General features: G+C 45.2%; 1 protein-coding gene across 1 annotated transcript in view; it reads left to right on the top strand.

Annotated features, from left to right (window-relative positions):
• Positions 1-357: 357 nt before the first annotated feature.
• DENND2A (DENN domain containing 2A) overlaps positions 358-16914 on the top strand; it is a 37185-nt gene continuing 20628 nt past the window's right edge. The window contains exons 1-7 of the mRNA XM_059816225.1: positions 358-442; positions 2196-3407; positions 4456-4583; positions 8197-8318; positions 10703-10900; positions 13758-13851; positions 15087-15137. Of these exons, the coding sequence (XP_059672208.1) occupies positions 372-442; positions 2196-3407; positions 4456-4583; positions 8197-8318; positions 10703-10900; positions 13758-13851; positions 15087-15137 (1876 nt within the window). The 5' untranslated portion in view covers positions 358-371. The remainder of the gene's footprint in view (positions 443-2195; positions 3408-4455; positions 4584-8196; positions 8319-10702; positions 10901-13757; positions 13852-15086; positions 15138-16914) is intronic.

Here is a 16914-nt window from a genome sequence, read left to right as displayed (position 1 = left end):
TAGTCTTCTGCGAGGAAAAAAATCTAAATCTGCTGAGATTTTGGCAATAATAAAAACCTTCATAAAATGTGCTCCATATTCAAGTCATGGTACAGCAGTTGATGCTGAGTCAAAGATACTTTTTGCCCACAAAGCCTTTCAACTCCTCCTTGGGCTTCTGAGGGGTAATGGTATCATCCCTCTTCCTATTTCACAGGGGAGGAGACCGAGGCTGTCCTCAGAGAGCTGTCATGTCTTGCTTCTGCTCTTCTGGGTTTCAAGGAGAAACATGCATGTGTATGTGTGTAGAAGGGAGAAGGATGCTGAGCACAGAGCAATGCCTGTTCCTTGTGTCTGTCTACAGGTGACCTGCTGCCCTGCTGTGTGCTGACATGATGACAGCTAGCAAGGTGGCCGATGTGAGCAGCAAGTCTGAAAGCAGTGTCTGCAAGTCTGTTGAGAGGTGAGAGCTTTCCATGTTTCAGTGCCGGGGTGCTTTGCTTGCATTTATTATCCTCAACAGAAAGAAAACCAAAGGAAGGAAATGCTTTCTCTGCTCTGCACTGTCCCTCTTTCCTCACATATTAAAACACACCCCTGTATGTCTCAGGTAGCTTCATTGCCATCTCAGGGCTGTGACACTGTGCATTTTACCATCCAGTCAGACTGACAATGTCCTAGACCCGCAGTGCTAGAAGAGGTCTGCCCCAAGGCAAGACCGTTTGTGCTGATGACATCTCTGTCAATGTTTGCTCCGCCTGCACTTGAAATCTTCCATGCTGGAGACTCTGCAGATTCTTCAGACAAGTCCTATTGTCCCCACCCATTGCAGGATTTTCCCAGTGTCCAGCCTTGGCTTCTACTGTGCAGTCCAACCACCAGCTGCACCTTCCCCTTGGGAAAGGCCATGGTGTTCACAGTGCCAGCTTTTAACCAAAGCATGACATTGTCACTGAAACAGCCAGGAGTTAAATATCTGTGAGGCTAGGGAAGAACAGTACCTGGCTCGAGTCCCATTTCTGCTCAGAAACCTGTCCCAGACTCAATTTGCACTACAACTGAGTCTGCAATGGCTGCCAGCATTGCCTAACTCCAGGACAAAGCTCAAGGCCTGCTGGCACACAGGGTATTTACATGGATCCTCTTACAAGAGCACTAAGTTCTGGAAGAGGCATACTTGATACATTTAAGTTAATAGAGCAATTTTCTGAGTTGAATCTCAGTGTTGGGATCATGGTTAAATGGGATTCACAATAGGGATTTTCATTCCAGTAACTACCTTGTGTTGTCCTGGTGCTCCTTCCCAAGCCCAGGCAAACTCCAAAGACACAGCTAAATGCTTTGGTTCAGAAACATTTTGTTTTGAAATAACTGTCTGTTCAGCTGGAACGTTACTATATTAATAAAATATCACAATATTGATATTGTGATATCACACACTTGGAAATCCCTAGACTAAGTATATTAGGGATTTTTGGTGCAGTTTGGACTTAAACAGTGAAGATGTTTAATCCTTTGCTCTGAGAATGTTGAATCTGGTGTCTGGGTGCTACATCACATGCTCTAGGCTGAGGAAGTGTGCCTGGGTGCATGGGAGCCCAAGCCCACGTGTGGCCTGAGATGGTAGGGCCATAGAAATGTAATAATAAAAGTGCAGTCTTTGTGCATTAATATACATTTGGGGAACATTTGGATGGACTGAGAGACATCCTCTGAGCAGGCACTAGAGGCATGCCAGCAGTATCGTATGTTTTCTCCTCTGTTTAACAGCAGCAATTTTGGTATTGTTTGCAAATGGTCCATTTTGCATTTATTTGCAGTGAACCTGCTTAATGCCTTGACAATGTCTCTTCTGCACTACTGAACATGGACACGTGCACGTGTGCACACACACACACTCACTCTCTCTCTCTTTCTGCTAGTGAACCTCTAACTGGTATCAGCATGTCTGATGTACAAAAATTACCTCTCTCACCTGCTACCTACTTCTGCCACAGAGAAGGACTTCATTTCAAACTCTGTCTTAGCTGTAACTGTGTTCTGGCTAGAAGCACCCTTCCCTGAGCATCCTTCCCCATAAACCCATCTCTCAAGCACTTGGTTTGAGCATTGTCTGCTGTTATCAGCTTTACAAGTAGAACTTGCGGATCTGATGGACTACACCAAGGGTGAGCAGTGGCGGTGATGTTTCTTCTCTTTTTGTCTTTGGTGTGTAGGATCAAGCTTGCAGATAAAACCAGTACAGCAGCTGTGAAGGAATTAGAAAGACCTTTGTGTGGATTTTTGAGTGAGAGATGTTCTGAAGGTGCCTCTGTCACCCTGGGCTTAACACCTGAAGCTGAACCAGTTTCTTCTGTGGTGAAGAACCCACTGGGAGCCTTGGAGAACTTGATGCTGGATCCAAGGCTAGACTGCTTTCAGCAGAACATGCTTAGTCCCAAAATGATCATCAGTGACCCATCTGTGGATCTGAACGTTAAAGAAAACAGTGAAATCATCAGGAGACAGATAGGAGGCACTCAGAATATACGGTCACCTGGAAAAATGGGCTTGAGGAATAAGTCCTTCAGCATCAAGGACAAAATTTCAGAATGGGAAGGGAAAAAGGAAACACAGTCTGCTTCTCGCAGAGAGGAGGAGCAGGGAGTTAAAGAGGAGCACAAGATGCCCTGTGTAATGGAGAAGACAAGTGGGGAAGCACTGGTGACTCGGAAAGTGGAGACCAAGAGGCTTATGAACTGGGAACTGGAGTGCAAAGGGGCAGGCAAAGAGAATGAGCGGAAAGCAGGAACTCCAAAAGGCACATGGCAGGCAGCAGAGCGAAAGGGGGAAATGCAGAAAGATGAGGAAGTAGAGTCCAACCCTGGAAAATCCAAGGAGATGAAAGGTGGGAAATGGGAGGTCCAGAAGGAGAATGTTTCAGTGCTTAGTCAGGTCAAGAAGCTAGAGCAGGCTTTGAAAGACGGCTCAGCAGAGCTGCAGCCACAGTTGCCTGGTACTTACTATTCCCCACAGTGCTTGCAGGAGAAGGCAGCACAAGGACACACTGCTTCCGAGGGCCATGAGAGCGTATGTGGGGCTGAGCTCAACAAAAGGCTTCTTGGCTTGGACTCTGAAATCAGTGAGCCAATTTTTGGAACTCTAGAAGAGGTAAGAACTTCTCATGTGAAATCCAAGGACTGGACGGTGGAGAATGTGTACACGGAACCAGGGGTGCCAGAGACAAAACCCTTCATCAACCCACTGCCAAAGCCCCGGCGGACTTTCAAACATGAGGGGGAAGAGGACTGGGTGCCAACAGCTAGGAATAAAAGAAACTTACCTCCTCTGCCATCCATTCCTCCGCCTCCTCTACCTGCCTCTCCTCCCCCGTCAGCTGTCAGCAGGAGGCTCTGGAGTGGGAAGCACAAGAACAACGCTGACCACAGGTATTCGGGCTGTATTTCACAAAGGTGCTGGTCTTGATGGTGGAGTCCCACCTTCCCATATCTCTCTGGGAGAGATGGATCTTTCCTGGTCACTCGTAATCCCCAGAGAGCCTTGCTGGCCATAACCAGCACTCAGTCATCTCTCTGAGAATGTATGAGTGGCCAGCACAACTTCACAGGATAACTGTGAAGTGATAAGTCACGGCAGATTTGGGCTTTAAGGTCACTGTATTACGTGGCTTAACCTTCAAGCCCAAGATTGAGGGGTTTGGGGTTTTGTTTTGGCTTTTTAGCAGAAAATCTGTTTAATTACAAAATTACTACAGCTGGTCTGGAACGGGATCTGGAATGATAATCTCTAGACTCTACCGCAGCATTTTCACTGTTCATAGTAAATCTATTCCTCTAACTGAATCTGGTGTGTATATATTCTTCTGGAGTGCTTTCTTGCCTTTTCTCCCCTCCCACATGATTGTCACACATTTTTGGGGTGGGGAGCATAAAACGCACAGCTGTTTCTAATGCTGTCTGCATAAACTGTCACCTAAAAATTCCTGGCTTGGGTGCAGAAAGGAAATTGAAGGAGGACACTTAATTTTTTTTACCCTTTTCTATTGTCCTGCATGCGAGTATTGCTTTCCTGTACTGCTCTAAGAGAGATGATTTGAGGGCCACCATATTCCTGCCAAGGGTGGGATTTGTGTTGTAAATGGGACCTCTCATGGCCTAAAGTTCTGTGCCACATTGTGGGGTGTGCCAGTTAACACTTGCATCTTCACAGTGTCCTATTGCCGTGACAACCCAGATTATCTACAGCATCCCCACAATGTCTTTATTTGTGTGGCTGGTAAAAATAACCCATCTCAGTGTTACTTTTTCATGCTTTATATGGGATGAGGCTGTGAAACGTTTACTTCTCAGTAATTCATTTTGCCAGCTGTGTGGCATGTTGGAGAAGTGAATTAGGTGTAATTTGGTTATAAATGCTGGTTAACTGTATCACTTCACTCTCCTCTTTGTTCCTTCTCCCCTCCCATCAATGGTGCAGGAAGTCGTATGAGTTTGAAGACTTGCTGCAGTCATCGTCTGAGAATGGCCGGGTGGATTGGTACGCGCAGACCAAGCTGTCCCTCACACGCACTTTATCTGAGGAGAACGTCTATGAAGACATCCTGGGTAGGGGCTTTGGACAGGGAAGGGATGTGGCTGCTAATGCTGAGTAACTGAGAAGACTCATGGTCAACAGACACTCACCAGAGGTGCTAAATAAAACATGTTTATTATCCAAATGCAAGCCAAGACACATTTTACAGAGATTATTGGCAAGTAATAAGAAAAACGGCTGGAATATTTCAAAACTCATCAGCTTCAAAGATGAACCTGAGGCATGTGGGAACCAGCTTTTATTTTTTGCTGGCATCTCTCCTCTGTCTTCCTTTTGTCCTGTGGACTAATTCTCAAAGCTCTGGTCTGTCCATTGTGGCGAGCTTGTCACTGCTGAGATAATGCGAACAGTCTGAAAACATAACCTTGAAGTCAATTCCATCGTTCAGAAATAGGATTGTGTATGGCTCCAGGTGGCATTGAAATTAAGGAATTAGGTCCCACAATTTTTGAAATTGAGTTTTATTTCATTCTCTAACTTTGATGGCAGATCAATGCCATTTTAAAGATTGTTTCCTGTAATGCTCTCAATTTATGTAGTCTTTTTTAATGTTGTGAGTTAGATGGCCTTTTATGGAACACATAATAGAAACATCCCCCTTGAAAAAGCCTTAATAAGTTTTAGTAGCTGTAGGCTGGTGCTGTGTAAAGCTCTTGGCTGAGTTTAGCAGAATAGTAAGAGAAAAGCTGCATCAGCTCTTGCCATGCAGCTGTAATTCTACAAAGGTGGTCTGTGTTGTTGAGCATGGGAGGAGCTGCACTTTCTCAAGCAGGCCAGGTATTATTATTTTGATATGAATAAAATCTGATCATACTTGATGAGAAAGATCTCTCAAAGGAATCATGTTCCTTTGGGACTGATGGCAGACAAGGTGATGCCAATCCATCCTTTTTGACGTTTTTGAAGCTGTCGGCCTCGTTTGTGGAGCTAGGGGCCTCATGTTTGCTTTTTTCTTCTCTTCACTTGAGTGCCAAAGGAACAGGGAGTGCCTGAGCAGCTGCTGGGGTTTTTTTGTGTTGGGGCGTGGTGGGAGGTCTCAAACCACTGAGTAAGGGTCACCTCGTCAGCTGGAATAACATGGATAGCATTACAGAATGGCTGTACAGGCAAATACATCCATTCAAACACAAGCACACCCCTGTGTCCCAAGCTTGCAGGAAACTTAAATATGAGGCTGAAATTCCTCTCCCCTCCAGCTTTTAGTTGCAAAGATTAGAAGAAAACAAAGTTATGGGTAATTGTCAGCTAATGGGGCATGTTTGGTTTTTTGTTTTCTTGCTGCATGTTTAGTCTTTGCCTGGAGTCAGTGATTTCTAATTGGTTCCTGCAGTCCTGGTGGTGTTACCATGGAAGCTTGGGAAAAGGGGTGGACAGGGATAACTCAAAAAAAGCTACAGTTTTGTTTTTCACAAGACCACAGGCGAGTATAGTCCACAAAACAAACAACATGTGAAAATCACACCAATGGAGGGGGAACCAAGACTTCAGCCACTGGGACACTAGTGCTGACCCACAGATAATCATGTGCGTCCGTCAGGGCATGCAAGCACACACATAAACCCCATATTCATATAGGTGACTTAGGGGGGAGTTCAGCTGTTGGTGGGAGAACAGTTCCCTTTCCCAGCAAATCACACAGATTCCCTTCATGCACCATCCTTTTACCCATTTGCCATTGCTTACCTGGAATACTGGAAATTGTACTGGGCAAATGGATGACAAGGTTTATTTGTCAAAAAGAGGGAAACTAGACTAAGGCTAATTGGACATACTGCGGAGCAGTTTGAGGATGGGGTAGACAACAGAACACAACCTTGTTCTTTTTTCTGCAATCTACCCAGTTATGTGACAGCTGAAGTTATTTTTTCAATACTGAAGTGTGCCATTGAAATTAGAAAGCAGAGCCACTTTCAGGGACAGGAGCATGTTTGCTGGCAAAATGTCCATGCAGACTTGCTTTGCTGGTATCACGCTTACCTTCTCCTCCTTGGTGAATTCAGATCCACCACTTTAATTCTGGGTATCACCAAGCCACAGATAGAAGACAGTGTTGGAAAAGACTTGGGTTTCTGTCCTTGTCTGAAGACTTCAGCTGCACTCCTGCCCCAGCAGGGCAGGCAGGTGGGAGCATGCCAGTTGGACAGATCCTACAGCCATTACTGGTCCCTGCTCCAGAGGCCTGCAGCATCAACCTCCAGTCTTTGCTCTCAGCCAAGCATTACATGACAATAAGAGAGAGGCAGTTGCTTTGAGTCCCAGCTGTCCACTGGGATGGCAAGAAATGGTGGCAGTGAAGAGAGAAATCTCGTAACAAATTGCCTGCCCATGCAGATGCTTGGGCTAAGCCTTTGTCATTTGTTTCTTAGATGCTTGGATGGAGATGTCACAACCTGCTTTTTCAGAGTTGTGTGTTCTTTTTGAACACACTTGTGTTTGCATTTCCCAGCACTGCTGAAGAGTGGGATGTAAGAAGTTCATTATATGTAATTTATTATATTTATTATTAAATTATTAAATTGTATGTAATCTAAACATCCCCTCAAGTTGCGCCGGGGAGGTTTAGACTGGATATTAGGAAAAATTTCTTTACTGAGAGAGTGCTCAAGCATTGGAACAGGCTGCCCAGGGAGGTGGTGGAGTCACCATCACTGGAGGTGTTCAAAAAACATGTGGACGTGGCATTGCGGGACATGGTTTAGTGGGCATGGTGGTGTTGGGTTGATGGTTGGACTTGATGATCTTACAAGTCTTTTCCAACCTTAATGATTCTGTGTGTGATTCTGTGATTCTATAATTTTGGGTGTTTAAAACTCATTAGTTGTGTGCCTCATCTCTAGAATCAGTGGAAAGAAAGGGACACCTCTGTGTGGTCATTCAAGCCTTGTGTTTTTGAGGGAATCCTAGGTAAGAATGAGCTGAATGTTACTTTAGAGGAGTCCCTCCCTCCTGCCCCCTCCAGGGAGAAAGCATTCTGACTTTGGGTGCCCTAGGCTAGGTGAGGTGAATCCTTCCCTCTTTCTAAAGTGGGGCTTGTGAGATTGAGGCATCCATGATTAGTAGATGTGTTTGAAAACCTATGTTGTGTGACAGACATCCATGTTCAGCAAGCAGATTAAATCTTTCTGCAGAGTCAGCCCAAGAGCAGTGCATTGCTTCAGCCTCAATTAAATGATGACCAGAGGTCCCCCTAAACGTGGGGTTTAAACGGAGGAGAGAGGACCTTTATGCTAGCCTTCAGCTCACAGTTTTCATTTGGAGACAATTCTAAGCAGAAGACTAGAAAGAAGGAAATATAATTATGGACTAATGTGCATGAGAACCTCACAGCTCCTCTGAAGACAGGGAAATGAACTTGAGGACTCACTGCATCTTTTCCATCTGTAGTATCTGTGATACGTTCCTATGGCTGCATATGTCAGTGTCGGGGTTTGGACACTGTCCAGTGAGCAGCTGGACTTCTAGGGCTATGGAGAGAATGAAGCAATTGCAGGAATGCTTGAGAACAGGTCTTTATGTCTGATGTGGGAGGTGGGAGAAGGCCAGCAAATCCCCAAACAGATTTTTATGGCAAACCTCAAAGATTTTGTGCACTTACAATCTCTTGCTTGTGGCTTTTTGCTGCAGATCCACCATCGAAGGAAAACCCTTACGAAGACATAGAGACCAACAGCCGCTGTTTGGGGAAGAAATGTGTCCTGACCTTCCCAGCATCCCCCACCTCTTCTGTACCTGGGACTCCCACTAAGGTACTTTGATTCAAGTGGCCACCTCTCCTGCTCCAGAAAGTTTTTGGGTAAAATACGGGTTTTGTGTGGAAAAAGTGGAATTTTACTGATTTGACTTTCATCATGTTGGAGTTTTTCCTTTTTGTCTTTTACCACTGGTCAGAGTACAGTGTGATAAGAGGGTCTTTATTGCCTTTCAGCAAAGTAAAAAACAGCATTCCCTTATACAAATGGTTTGTTGGCTTTCACTGTTTTTCACACCAGGGCTACCTTCCCCTGGTAGGGGCGAAGACTTTTTGCTAATATAGTGCAAGAAAACTCTTCCTGCCCTCAAAGAGGGCATTTAAGTGCTTGGGTAATCAAGCCCTGCAGTCGTCTTGGCTCGATGTCAGTGGACAGTACACAGTCTGCCCGTGCTGATGCCAAGATGCCTCTGCAGCTCCCTCCCTTAGGATGCCTCTTTTGCTCTTTCCTTGATGAGACTTGTTGCTGGTAACTAATGCAATGACAGTCCCCTGGTTGGGGGGCCGATACTAAAAGGATGTCCCCACCAGCAGCACAGCTCACAGCCTTGGCAGTGAAACCAAAAGAAGAGGTAAAACATTGGTCTGCACCGCTTGCTCAGAGCTCAAGGCTTACCAAGGCCAGCCCTGCTGTCAGCGTCCCAAGCTGTTTTGGTTGATTCCAGTTGTCTGTTTGGATAGTCTAAGCCTGGAACATAGCAGGGGCTATGTGACAGCAGAAGTCATCTTGGCAACAACGGGGTTCAGAGTGGACAGCAGGGATCTAAACATGGTTTTCCTGACCAAAGGGTTTTCCCATGCTCTCCAAGTTGCAGCTATTATTAGAGCTGTTACCCAATGTTTTCAGAAGTTTGACGTGCAGCATTTCTTGACGCGTTGCTCTTTCCCAACCAGCTTAATCAGCAACTGAGGTTTCTTTGGATAATTCGACACTTAAAAGTGAAAATTGTTCTGTGGTTCCTAATCCGTTCTTGTTGCTAGTTAGGTCTAGAGCAGCAAGGGTCTATATGTGAGTATTGGGATGAAGCTGATTTCCCTCAGAGAGCTTTGCAGTCACCTGTGCACCCTGATTTTCCACTGTGCTATCAGTATTACCCAGGAATTCCTTTCGCCATAGATACGGTTCCCAGCAGGAGACACTTAGTAAAGAGCTGAATAGGAGTAAATATGTTCCACTACAGTGCTTTGACATCTAAAAGCCATGATCTGCATCAGTCAGAAAAGAAGTGCTGCAGCTCTTTTGGCAACTAACAGATTTGCAGCTGCAGTGTGAATCACGCTGGAGAGTCTGCTCAGGCTGGAGACTGATGGGGAGTGGGTCTGTACAGACTTTCAGTAGTAGCTTATATCACTAGTGCAGGATGAGATTCTTCAGTGTGAAGGCTCTTCCCAGATTCATTTTAGTGTGTGACTTCTCTGTGGGTGGTAAGCGTTTTGTGAGTTGAGCATCTTCTGCCAAACCATCCACAGACACCTGAGCTAACCTGAATTGATGAATTGGTCTGGCTAATAATTCTGTGGAGTGTGTCTGTTGATGGCGGCAGACCATTATACTGCCTCAGCTATGGTGCTGCTGTGACTTGTTCAGAATTAGCTTGGATACCTCTCCCCCACACTGCTTAGTGCCAAGTAGATATATCCTCTGGGAGTGCAGATACAGTGCCCACAAAAGATGCTACTTAACCTTATCATAACGGCTGGGAAATTCTGTAGGAGAAGACAAAAAGAGTTCTTATTGAACATCTTTCTGGTGAGAAGTGGTTTGCCTTTCTTTATCTGGAGCTGAGCTTTCTGCTTCTCTGATGCTGTTTTTGGTCAGGGACTTTAAGAACTTTACGCTGGTACTTAAACATCTACTGTCGTGCTCCCACTGAGCTTGCTAATGAGCTTAGGGAGGAAACTAGTCTCCATAATTGTCTATCATGGCATTTCTTATACCCTCCTCTGAAATATTTAATTCTGGCTACTGTCAAAGACAAGCATACTGACAGTGCTTTCTGTCTGGTCTCACTGCTTCTCTGTTCCTCCTGGTGGGCTGCTCCTTATCCCAAATGCTTGTGGTTGGCTGGTTGGTTAGTCTTGTCCTGTTTACAGTCCCAGCCTCTGGATTACACTGGAGCAAGGCTTCTTGGCCAACCCCTGAGATTGCGTTCTGGTCTGGAATGAATATGGGATGGTTAAATTGCTGGTCAAGATAGTCCTGGTCTAGCCTGGCAGCTGAGCGAGTTCCTTGTGTGTGCAGAAATCTGTGGGCATTCTCAGAATTTGGGCAGTTTTGCCAGCTGAGTGCTGTGGCTGCCCCACTGGATTTACTGCCATGACACTGTTACAATGAAGCAAAGGTACATAAGGTGTTCATTCGTTCCTTCTCTCCATCTCCAGTTGCTTTCCAAGCCCATTTTTTTCCGACAAAACTCAGAGCGGCGGAGTTTCAAACTGCCAGACATACGGAAACTGAGCCGTGATGGGACTGGGTCACCATCCAAAATCAGCCCTCCCTCAACCCCCAGCAGTCCAGATGACACGTTCTTCTCCTTGGGAGACCCTCAGAATGGCAAGAGGAGAAGGAAGATTCCCAAGGTAAATCTAGGGCTTTCTCTCTTTTGCTTGGCTTCTTCCAGGCAGGAATGTGATTATGAGACAGTGTTTTCTTTAGTTTCCAATGTGGCATCCCTGCGATATAGCTGTTGTCCTGGCAGTTGACTTGACTTGTGTTTAACCCCCTTTCTGCCTGAAGGAGAAGGCTCACAAACATCTCTGCAAGTTTTGAAGAAGTTGTTTTTCCATCTGAGATAGCATGATTGTCAGGAGATACAAAATAAGAAGGAAAAAAAAAATCATTTTAATTTTTGGATAAAAGTTGAAGTTTGTCTGAGGGGAAAAAAGCAATTCATATTTTTGCAAAAAAACATACCCCATCATATTTCCTTCATTGCTTGATGGATAGGACTGTCAGAAATTGTCTGTGTGTTGTGTTATGTTCCCTTCTGGCAATCTGTTATTCTTTTGCTAGGTCTGATTCATGCATTGGCTGTCTCTAATTCAAGGTAGGGTGTGATTGTAGGTGAACAATGAAAATACTGACATTTGAGTGACAAAAGGAGTTGTCTGTAGTCATGAGCATTTTCTGGAGCAACGTTTCCTACTTCATATTTGGATACAGCATGACTCCGTTTCAATTTTATTTTCTTTCAGATCTAGCAGGAAGTATATTCAATCCAAATGAGGTTTGGCAGCAGTCTATCTATTGAATGTTTCAAAAACAGAGTTATAAAAACACAGTTGCTTATCCCAGTCTTTGCAGGACAAGCAGAGGCTACCAGGGACTGTCTGTTGTGATTTTTTTTTCTGAACCCACAGTTTTCATTTGGGGAAAAATGGATGTGTTTGTGTATCTTTGTTTCCTGCTTGCCAGATCTGTCTTCATGTTTGCATATCTGATTTTTGAATGACCTCTCTGTACACCTCAGCTCTTCAGGAATGAGCCAAAGACTACAAATGTCGAGGGTTTTCTTTCTCAGTATGCCTACACATCTGTGCATGTGCTTGAGCTCTATCAGTGTGTTCACACATACTTTTATGTCAACTGAAGGGAAGATTACAAGTATATATTTACCAGGCAGTGCCACTGAGCAGTCTTGCAGAGCAAGCTCAGAACTGAGATTTACTGTGTCAGTGGCAAGATCAACCTGAGACTTGAGCCGGGCGGCTGGGTGGAGGCTGCACTTCCACATCAGAGCATCCTACCTCTCACTTAAGTATCTGGATTCTGAGTTCCCTGACCAAGTGTGTAGCGGGCCTGTCTTACCTTGAGCTCCCAGAGGGAGCTTGGGATCCCAGACTTCCTGGAATAAATCTGAATGCTGTGGCCGTGTCCTGCTGCTCCTGCCTGGGACCTTGACAAGGAGGCGGCTCTGCTCAAGGAGACTTGGGGAAGCCTGGCATGGTCCTTCTGCAACTCTGCTCCCCTTCAGGGATGGATAGGGAGACTAGAGGCACTGAATGAGCCACTAAGCCCAGCTATGCCCAACGCTGAAATGTCCTCTCTCCTGGTCAGCTGGGAGACTGGGGGTTAAAGGATTTGCAAAGAAAACCACTAGTGTAAAGTACTTCAGCATCACTGGCTCCCACCCATCTCAATTTCTTCAGCATTCTTCGTATGATATGTTTCCTCCATACTTGGTATGAAGGCTTTTCCAGCACATACCACAGCAGCTATTAAAGGCATAAAGTCATTAATGTTTGCTGTCATCCTCCAGCCAGTTTTCTGCTTTCAAACCTGCAGACCAGGGCAGGTTTCCAAGGGACCCTCTGGTGATCCCTGGAACGTGGACCACAGTATGGAGAGGTCGAGGTGGGCACCATCAAGCTCGTACGGCCACGCAATGTGGGAGTGCATTAAGGCCTGGCCTTTTATCAGGGCTTGTTACCTTGGGCTCCTGCCATGCCAGCATGACTGTACTGCTTCTGTACCAGAGTGAGCGTGGCCGTTGGCAGCGCAGGTGCAGGCTGCTGTGCAAGGTAGATGCTGGTAATTGTTGGTTCTGGGCCATCAAGTGAAGAGTTTCAGTATGGCCAGGATTGGGAAACAGGGCACTTTGCATGAAATTCTAATTTTCTTTCTTGCCTGGGGAGGCCAAGTGCCGGGTCCTGTACTTTGGTCACATCAACCCCATGCAGCGCTACAGGCTTGGGGAAGAGTGGCTGGAAAGCTGCCCAGTAGAAAAGGACCTGGGGGTGTTGATTGACAGCCAGCTGAATATGAGCCAGCAGTGTGCCCAGGTGGCCAAGAAGGCCAACGGCATCCTGGCCTGTATCAGAAATAGTGTGGCCAGCAGGAGTAGGGAGGTGATCGTGCCCCTGTACTCAGCGCTGGTGAGGCCACACCTCGCATACTGTGTTCAGTTTTGGGCCCCTCACTACAAGAAAGACATTGAGTTGCTGGAGTGTGTCCAGAGAAGGGCGACAAAGCTGGTGAGGGGTCTGGAGCACAAGTCTTATGAGGAGCAGCTGAGGGAACTGGGGTTGTTTAGCCTGGAGAAGAGGAGGCTGAGGGGAGACCTCATCGCTCTCTACAATTACCTGAAAGGGGGTTGCAGAGAGGTGGGTGTTGGTCTCTTCTCCCAAGTGACAAGTGACAGGACAAGAGGAAATGGCCTCAAGTTGCGCCAGGGGAGGTTCAGGCTGGATATTAGGATAAATTTCTTTACTGAGAGAGTGGTGAAACATTGGAACAGGCTGCCCAGGGAGGTGGTAGAGTCACCCTCACTGGAGGTGTTCAAGGAACGTGTGGACGTGGCATTCCGGGACATGGTTTAGTGGGCATGGTGGTGTTGGGTTGATGGTTGGACTTGATGATCTTACAGGTCTTTTCCAACCCCAGTGATTCTGTGATTCTGTGACAGTAACCTTGTTTGTTTGTGTGTTTGCTGAGCAGCTTGTGTTGAAAATCAATGCCATTTATGAGGCACGAAGGGGAAAGAAACGTGTCAAGAGACTATCGCAGTCTACAGAGAGCAATTCAGGGAAAGGTAAAGGAACTTTGAATCATCATACATCTCAGACTTTTTGAGGACTTGCCTTAGAGTTTAGGCTGACTTAGTGATTTTTGTGACATTTTCTAGCGCTTCTTCCAGCCCAGGGTGAGACTGAGTTGGGGCTTCCACCCTTTCTTTTGGGAAGATAAAGGCTGTTCCTCTGCCCAAAAGACTTTCATTAAAACAGAACTTTTTTGTTTTTCTTGCTTTGTTTTCATTCCATGGCTTTACATGATAACCTTATAGGTCACACCAAAAATGTCCCCCCTTTTTGATGTTTATTTCTGGAACAGGCTGGAAGCTTTGGAGAGGAATGTTCTGTCCAAAGAGCCTGATTTGTTGAGATCAAAATGTTTTGCGGGAATGTGTCACTTTAGTGAACTGTCCAATGGAAGCTAGTAGATTTTGAAATAGTCCTGTTTCCTTCATCATCCCAGTAAACAAATAGCCTCAGTTGGGAATCAGGGTTTCTCACTTTACTGTAGGACCATCTCCATCATAGCAAGACAGAGACTTTCAGCCTCCCACTTGCCAGAAGTGTTCAGGTAGTTCTGAGCAATTACTTTTTAAACATCTCATCTCTGTAAAACTTAAAATTATGTCTTTCCAACACAGTATTTTTTTCCAAAACACCCTAATTTCCAGCGAAAGGTGCCCACCAGCTCACACCACAGGGTGTATATATACAACCCACATATGAGTGTGTTTATATGAACCTTCAGGGGAAGCATCCCAGACATGTCTCTACGTCATTTTTTTTATACCCCTCTCAGAAGCATCTAAGGCATCATTGACAGAAACAGGCTATTAGCCCATATAGACCTTGAGTCTGATTCAGTGTGGCAATTGTTTTTTTGTTTGTTTGCTTGTTTTTATCCCTTACCCGCAAACTACTGCTTGTTAATCAGTATTTTGCCTTGGTGTCGTGCTTATGCAGACTTGAATAAAATACTGCTCTGGCATTTTTTTCTTTATACAGCTCTTTTGGCTGTGCAAAATTGATTTTATTGTTTGGTATTTTTTATTATTCTGTGAATGAATGGGAACATACAAAGGTTGGTAAGCTAAATGTCTGTGGGTATGTGCACCCTTGAAAAGGACAAGGCCCTTGGGATCTGTACTGTCTTTCCCCTGAAGTGGCCAGGCCTGGCTTTCTCATGCCAGTGATAAGAAATGCACAGTTATAAATAGGCTTTACTTAATTCATCTTCCCCTTTCTTTTTTCCTAGTTACAGATGAAAACAGTGAATCGGACAGTGATACTGAAGAGAAGCTGAAAGGTAAGGCAAATGTGTGAAGGGAGCAAATGGCTCCTGATAAACTCTGCTCTGAGATCCTGGGTCAAGATCTCTCCTCTGTGTTCTGCTTTTGGAGAAGGAGCTTGCTTCCACTCAGAACACAGTGAGAAAACAAAGGTCTTAATACTGCAGAAGAAAATCCATGGGCAGAGGACTATAGGAGTCTAAAACAAACATCTCTTCCAATTCCCATCAAAGCTCTTTGCACTGACTTTCCTAGGAGATGGCTTGGACGCTGTGAAAATACAGTGAGGTTTTTCTAAGTACACAGTCACAAATGTGTGACCAGGCTGACAGAAGCAGTATTGCATGGGACAGGGTGTTCAGAAACCCCACTACATATTTACTAAGGGAGAAAAACCACCAGCCAGACTAGCTAGCTAGGAAAACATAATTGCGCTATATGATTTATTGCTGGTTAAACTCTTCTGCATTAGTTCAGATAAAGTGCTGCATTGCTTGCTTCACTCCAGTAGAGCTATACGGTATACTGGTCTCCATAATACTCTTCTGAAACCTTCTTGTACTGGTGATTAGCCCTGTGACATGCTGGTGGCATTACAATCTTTTGGGAATTTATATGGCAAATTCAAAGTCCTGGCAGAGTTAGAATGCAAGATGGAAACTCCCTCAGATTCCAAAGTTTCCTGACTCACATGCACACCTGATCTGGGTAGCTGGTCAGTTCCCAAGCTGAAAAGACAGGCATAAGCAGCAGTTCCCACTCTGTGTCAACCACAGTGCATTGTGCTTAGGAGTGTTTGTCCTTACCCTCTTTCAGGTTTTTAGAACAGAAACCTCAGACTGAGTTCCCTCTTGTGAGTACAGCCTCCCACACAAGAACCACTGTATGTTCTTGCTCTCCTCTGCATTGGGAAATCTTTTATCTGTACTGCTGCAAGATCAAGCTGAAAATTGCTGCCACCACCTACCTTTCAACAGGTTCTCAGGCTAGCCTGGAGACAGAGAGAGAGGGTTTGCGCCCAGATTGCGCAGAAATTACATTCACAACTGTCTTGAAACACCATGTTGTGAAATACAGTCCGTGTTCAGATGTAGCTGAGAAAGACAGTGTAGATGTGGCCAGGAAGACTCAAACTCGTCTGTTACTGGTTGCCATAGTGAATCATGTACATTACCCTGGGTTTCTCTGTAGCATCTCTATAATTGCAACGAGGAACAGCCTATAGAGGGGATGATGGAGATCATGTGAAGTCACCTCAAATCCAACAGCACTGGACTCTGAACAATATCCAGATCCATACCTGGTTCTATGTGACTGTGCAAGTCTACATAACTGAACAGCTCTGGCACTTGCTTTTTGCTCTAGCTACACCTGGATTTTGTTTTATGCCTTGTTGAACTGTCAACTTTCCTATTTTTAAATAAGAAAGTGAGGTGATTTAGCAAGTCTCTTTTATCTAGGACTTTTGATTTTGTATGTTTTACTTAACAAACCAAACACACCAACCAGTTACCTCTGCTTAGCAAGTCGCTGTACATCATCTGAGACCAGTAAATCATCAGACAGCAATCATCAGACAGCATGTCAGAGCCGTAAGTGCTGACCCTGCAGAAGGAAAAATGTTCAAAGACAAACTCTGCCATGATGACAGCAGTACAGTCCTGGTATCTTTAGTAGGTTGCACAGAATATAAACAATGCAGAGCCTGAGCAAGCTTTTCAGAAGTGCTCGGTGTTACTGTGACACTGCTCCTTTTGAAGTCCCTGGTAAAACAGAAACCACTTCTGAAAGTTT

The sequence above is a fragment of the Gavia stellata genome, chromosome 4, assembly GCF_030936135.1.
Source record: "Gavia stellata isolate bGavSte3 chromosome 4, bGavSte3.hap2, whole genome shotgun sequence".
NCBI classification, from domain to species: Eukaryota; Metazoa; Chordata; class Aves; order Gaviiformes; family Gaviidae; genus Gavia; species Gavia stellata.
The sequence above is the reverse complement of the archived record's forward strand: the minus strand, read 5'-3'. Positions and strand labels throughout refer to the sequence as shown.